Consider the following 6,716-nt stretch of genomic DNA (forward strand, 5'->3'; position numbering starts at 1 on the left):
GATCGATCTCTCTTTAGCACCATAAATTTGAAACAGGAGACAAAAACATAATGTTATACGAATGGGTGTCGTCCATTCAAAGCACGTGCATGTTAAATATAACAAAATTTCAGGGTATAAGATCTATTGTAGTAGAGTAGAATATGGAATAATAAGTGATTCCCCAAAATTTAACTAATTTCAAAATCCGAAGAAAAATGGCGACCAATTTCAATAGACAACAAAATGATACTAAAAAAGAAAACGCAAAGTGCAAATACAACTGCAATTCCATTCTCCCATAACATTACGCATTCTCAACACAAATCTTGCAAACAAACTAGTATTTAATTGGAGCTATTACTTGCAACTCGGGACCGAGCTTCTCGTCTGCAACCTTCTCGGCTTTGACCCTCAACTTAGTCAACTGCTTCTTCTTCCCGTATGCGGCTTGAGCCCTCTCTTTCCTCTTCCTTTCAAGCTCCTGAGAGAACAAAAAAAAAAAGAAATCAGAAATCAGTGTAAAAGAATAATAGATTCAGCCAACATCATCTATTCACTTCATCAACATGAAAATATATATGGAAGATGACCAAAAGCCTTGGCTAGATATGAGGGATGCTTGAAGAAAATGGGAAAAAATTTTAGTACTGATCAGAGTAGTACATACTCCTTCCACGCCTCCATACTATTCCTAAATGATTCTTTAATGGCAAAGAATGAAAAGGAAAATTTCCATACTAATATGGTACTATAATTTTTCGAAGATAAATCATGTGCAATTGGGGAGCACAAAAATATGGCAAAATGTTGATTTGATAGCATTGGAAGAGAGAATTTGTGAATAGAAACCATGTAGAATGGTATAGATTCATCAATCTTAATGCTTACCTTGATAGTGTCATAGTGGTTCCATCCTACTTCTGATGAGAGTCTGCCCAAGAAGCAGTACTTGTGTCCAGCTTGAAGCCTCAAAACCCTAATATTACAATATAGAGAACACGGCGATACAGAAAATCAGAACAAGAAGGCTTGCTTGCATTGTTTCATTTTTTCCATTTGTATCTAAAAATTTGAACTCATAGCTAAGATTATATACTACAACTAAAAGAAAAACGGAATTCATTACTGCCTATTGGCACTGTTAATATAATATGAAGACATTGTCCTCAAACTCACTTGAGAGCATCGGGGATGACCATCCTCTTCATCTTATCATAGGGAGGAGGAACACCTTCATATGCCTTCAAACGAGCAAGAGCAGCAGCTCCACGCTTTGTCTTGTGTGGGATCATCCTAAGAAACGCACGAATAGCAACCAATTAAGCTGTCAACCTTTCTATCTAGTGCATACATTATGGAATTAAAATTCAAAACAGATGAGGGATGAACCCAAGCCCCCAATCTAGAAGCAGAGCATGAAAGACGACTCTTCTCCTTGAGGAAATCAAAATATGGAAAATGAATTCACAGTTTCAATATGACATTCCATTCACAAGCCTAGCAATTTTCCAACCAAACATAGTTAACCATGAAATTGGATTCCACAAGCATCAGATGCCCAATACAGTGTAGACCGTACATGTCACTTACAAATCACAGAAAACATAAGTTGCACACCTGTGTTGCTGCTCCTTCTAAGTCATTTAGATTATAACAAGGCCTTACAAGGAATATGAAGATGGTGAAAAGGAAATTTTCTTCCTAGCCTAACCAGACATAAACTACACAAACTATTAAAATACCACAAAGCATACATGAATGTATGTTGCTGCTCTCATGATCGACTACAGACCTAAGTAAACCGTAGTAAACGCCATTCAAGCAATCTAGAAGACAATCGAACACACATTTTCACCTCAATCTAACCAGAGAAAAAACAGAGCGACAATAGACATTACCCACGGATTGTTCGCCAGAGGATCTTGGCAGGAGCACGGAAGTGAATAGGGCCATGAGAAGGCTTGGTATTCATACGCTTCCTCAAGAACCTCATGTACTTCATCTTCTGGCGAACCAATCCTCCAGAGATGCAAATTTCTTCACATCGAACGACGACCACCTTCTGTCCATTGAGAAGCTCCTTGGCTACGATCGAAGCAAGCCTCCCGAGCATGTGGTGCCTTGCATCAACGACGACGCGCTTCGCGCAGATTCCAGAACCCGACACCATTTTTGGTTCAGCGGCTACTCTCTCAGTCTCAGCGAGCAGCTAGGGTTTTGGGAGAGAAGACGCCCTTTGAGAAGAGATTTCAATATGTATATGGCGATTTTGATTTGATGAACTGGGCCTTATTGGGCTTTTCAAGGCCTATTGTCTCATCGTGGACCTAAAATGTAATGGGCTTTTTATGTAAATTTAGCCCAACCAAAAATCTGGGCTCGTGCATAGATTTAGATGGGTGATTGGGCCTGACTGATTCTTTTGGGAAACTGGACTAGATAGTTAAAAATGGCCGAAAATAATAATGATAAATGAATAAAAATAAAAATCAGATGGGAATATGGGACAAATTAGAAGAATCTTACTTTTAAAATTTTTTAAAAAACAAGTATTGTCTATTATAAATATTATAATGTGTTAGATAGATGCCCAAGCTCAGTGTCAAAAGTCAAATGTCCTCCTTTCATTACCACATGTGTTGGCCATATGTCATACAATAATCCAAATGTGTCACATCCTACTTGCCAAAATCCCTATAAATAAGTAGTCATTTATGACTTTTAAAAGGGAAATTTGTAATAGGTGTCTTTTTTATTACAAATAAATAAATATATATCATTTTTTAAAACTAATTGCATATATAGAATATTTTGAAATATTCGGTTAAAAATTTCATTTTATTCCTAAAATATCCTCGTTTTGTCCGTCTTCTCCATTCTCGTGTGTCTTTGATTTTTTTTGGTCTTTGCGATCTTCTTGATGCTTGCTTTTGAGGTAGTCTGCATTTTTTCATTTTTTTTTTTCGTTTCTGTCGTCTTCTTCATGATCGATTTTGAGGTAGTCTTCATTATTCTCCCGTTTGCTTCTCTTTTCTTTTTCATCGAGCTCGTTGGAGGAGAAATTTTGGACCAATTACAAATTGCCACGTATCATCAAATTTGTAACCAATTAAGAGTGGACATGTGTCTCGAATTTAAGTTGACGACAAAGTCCAATGATGTGGTTTCATCATGACCGTTGAATCCGATAAGATTAATTTGGCCCAATTTGATATTATTATTTGGGTTAAAATTCAACTATGCCAAAAAATAGGTTGAATTTGACCCGAATGTCAAATCAGACCCAAATTCGATTAATTGAGCATAAAGGCCAGGCCCATGGACCAACCAAGCCCAATTTGGGCCCAAGTCCATGTAAGGTCCATAAGAAATCTCTATAAATAGAGGCCCTACCTCTTCATTTAGGGGAGGAATGGAAGGTAAAAGCTCTCTAAAGATTTGAAGTCTAAAGCTCCAAGGATCTGAAGATTATGACTCCTCCAAAGCTCTGAAGATTAGAAGACACTAAAGCTCTGAAGATCAGAAGACATTAAAGCTATGAAGATAGCTCCTAAGATCCAAGACTCAAGCTCTCAAGTGCTGAAGACTGAAGCTTCTCAAGCTTCGAAGACTGAAATTCTCAAATTCTGAAGAAATGAAGATCTAAACTATTTGAAGCTTTGAAGATTAGAAGATTTCAACAAATTAACTGTATCTTCACAAACCTAAGGGCCACCTATGAACTCTATAAACAAAGAAGCTCTCCTCGTTTGGAGGGTCAGCAATTCTAACTCCCGAGAGCTTAAAGGGAATTCTCTACAATCAGAAGACTCCTCGACTCCTGAAGCTGACCATGCTTAACTAAAGTCCTTTGGAGATACAAGCATTTTAAACACCGAAGTTCTTTGAAAATACAAGCATTCTGACCACGCTTGAAGACTAAAGTCCTTTGAAGATACAAGCATTTTGACCACGCTTGAAGACTGAAGTCCTTTGAAGATACAAGCATTCTTCCAAGACTCCAAGCTCAAGAACATCCACACGCTTTGCTTCTATACATCAAGCGTACGCATTCAACCGAGAGAGAATCAGAGGATCAAGTACTAGAGATCGATCCACATCGCATCAAATCAACATCAACATCAGCACCAACTTAAGTTCAACTCCACGAAATAAGTTTCTCAGGATGCCTCGTGTAAACACTAATCCTCCAAAAAGATCAAAAAGCCCAAAGGTCGATCCTCCAAGAAGATCATCAAGCCTAAAAGCCGATCATCCAAGAAGATCAACAAGCCCAAAGGTCGATCATCCAAGAAAATCAACAAGCCCAAAGACCGATCATCCAAGAAGATCAACAAGCCCAAAGGCCGATCATCCAAGAAGATCAACAAGCCCAAAGGCCGATCATCCAAGAAGATCATCAAGCCCAAAGACCGATTATCAAAGAAGGTCATCATGCCTAAAGGTCGATCATAATAAAAGATTAACAAGCCCAAAGGTCGATCATCCAAGAAGATCAACAAGCCCAAAGGTTGGTCATTCAAGGAGATCAACAAGCCCAAAGGTCGATCATCTAAAAAGATCAACAAGCCCAAAGGCCGATCATTCAAGAAGATCAACCGGCTTAAAGACTATAGTTTATTTTGAAAGCATCAAAATATTATGTATTAGAGATTGTACTCACTTTCCACAAAATTAATACAAATACAAAATTAAAGTTTCACGAAATAAATTTCTCTTGAAATCTCGTGCGAACAGAGCTCATGCGCGATTTTCAAGTACGTCTTCTTCATTCTTTCCCATGCGATTATGAGAGGAACGGTTAATCAGTTTTTTGCTCGCGATTTGATATTTTTATTCACGGTTTGCTATTTCTATTTGCGATTTGGTATTTTATCATCCTTTTAGTTTTTTAATTTAAATTTGTTTCATCCTTTTCTTGTGCAAGCCTCTCTCCTAAGTCTAGGTCGCAATTCTTCCTCAATTTTTGGATTTAGTTTCATTTAGGTTTTTAAGATTTGTTTTAAATTTGTACTGTTTTTGGTTTCATTGATGTTTAATTGAAGTATTTTGATATTATCAGTTGATTTGATTATTTCTTCAAGTTTCATTTCATTTCTATTTTGGTTTATATTTAGGCTTTTTATTCAATCAGTCGTGAACTTTCTATCATTGATATTAGTCTACTAATATGAGTCTACTACTGATAGATATATATCATAGTCTATCAATGATATTAGTCTATCACTAATAGATATTGTTTTCTATTTATTATACTAGTTTATCAATGTTATGAGTTTAATTTGTGTTTCTTGCAGTGACTTGAAAATATGATTAAGCTTGCAGTAGTGGTGTTTCATAGCGGACAGTGGGATGATAAACATAATTGCTTGAATTACAAGACTAAAGGCATATTAGTCGATGAGATTATATGTTTTGAAAATTTTGTGCATTTGATATTAAAAGAGATTCAATTGGATGCAACTATTTCTTCAATACAATTATCAATCTTATTGGACTTTGGTATCGATGGCATTCAAAATATGGTTGACATTCATGACGATAATGACGTTGCTTGGTTTTTTAATATAGTTAAAGAACAACGTATAAGACATCCATTAGTTATTCATGCAACTGATATGTTTTTAGAAGGGGTTTCTAATAGTGGGTTTGATCATTTTCTATGTGTTGTGTCTTCTTCTTCTCCAAATAATGATGATTTCAACATTATAACAGATGTTCATATTAGTAGCTTGTCTTCTACATTTGATTTAAAGGAGAATGATATGTTTGCTAGTAAGAAAATAGTATCAAAGTCTTTTTACTACATATCCATAAAGAACAATTTTGAGTTCAAGACTGTAATATCAAATTCTAAATCAATTGTGTTGAAGTGCTCACGAGATAATTGTCTATGGTACGTTCGTGCATCTCGTTATAAGGGTGGGGAACTATGGAAACTTAAAAAGTATATTGCTAATCACAGTTGTTCTATAAATGCTATTCAAACTTCTTATAGACGAGCATCTTTATCATTGATTAGTGATAGGGGTGGCTATTCAAACCACAAAAATTGAACCGTTTCTAAAATCAAACCGAACCGAAAACTCAGTGAATTAAAAAAAATACGGTTTGGTCCGATTTGAAGAAATTTTGAAACCGAATTAATTCGATTCGGTTCGATTTCAATTTCGAAAACCGAATTTGAAACAGAACTGAATCATTTTTAACTTATATATATATAAAAAAAAGTAAAATCGAATTTAAAATTGTACTGTTTTTAATTTAAAGAACAAAACCGAATTTAAAACCGAACCAAACTGAACCATTTTTTAGTTAAAAAATATAACATAGATTTTAAAAAAAATATATCAAAACCAAATTTAAAACCGAACTGAATTGCATATATGTAGTTCGATTTGGTTCGATTAGAACCAATAAATCGATTCGGATTGGTTTGACCACCAAATTGAACCGAACTGAACTGTTTCCACCCCTAATTGGTGATTGTATGATAAAAGATTTTAGCCTTTGTGACCATTTGATTCCGAATGATATTATGATTCTCATGCGTACTAAATTTGAGGTAAATGTTAGCTACTATAAAGCTTGGAGGACCAAAGAATACATTATGAAGTCAATGAATGGTGATGCAAAGGAATCTTATGCCTTGATCCCAATTTTTTTTTTACAAATCTAAAAGAAATGAATCCAAGTTTTTCTTTTCTCATATCCTTTATATATCACTAATCAAG

At 35.4% G+C, this 6,716-nt stretch overlaps 1 protein-coding gene across 1 annotated transcript; it reads right to left on the reverse strand.

Moving 5' to 3' along the window:
* Positions 1-132: 132 nt before the first annotated feature.
* Positions 133-2,222, reverse strand: LOC120070336 (60S ribosomal protein L13a-4-like). The gene is made up of 4 exons (XM_039022267.1): positions 1,881-2,222; positions 1,159-1,275; positions 871-958; positions 133-463 (listed from the first exon to the last, which is right to left on the reverse strand). The coding sequence occupies exons 1-4, from the start codon at positions 2,150-2,152 to the stop codon at positions 320-322; spliced, it is 621 nt and encodes a 206-aa protein (XP_038878195.1). The 5' UTR covers positions 2,153-2,222; the 3' UTR covers positions 133-319.
* Between the last annotated feature and the right edge of the window lie 4,494 nt (positions 2,223-6,716).

Source organism: Benincasa hispida, chromosome 1 (assembly GCF_009727055.1).
Source record: "Benincasa hispida cultivar B227 chromosome 1, ASM972705v1, whole genome shotgun sequence".
Lineage (NCBI taxonomy): Eukaryota > Viridiplantae > Streptophyta > Magnoliopsida > Cucurbitales > Cucurbitaceae > Benincasa > Benincasa hispida.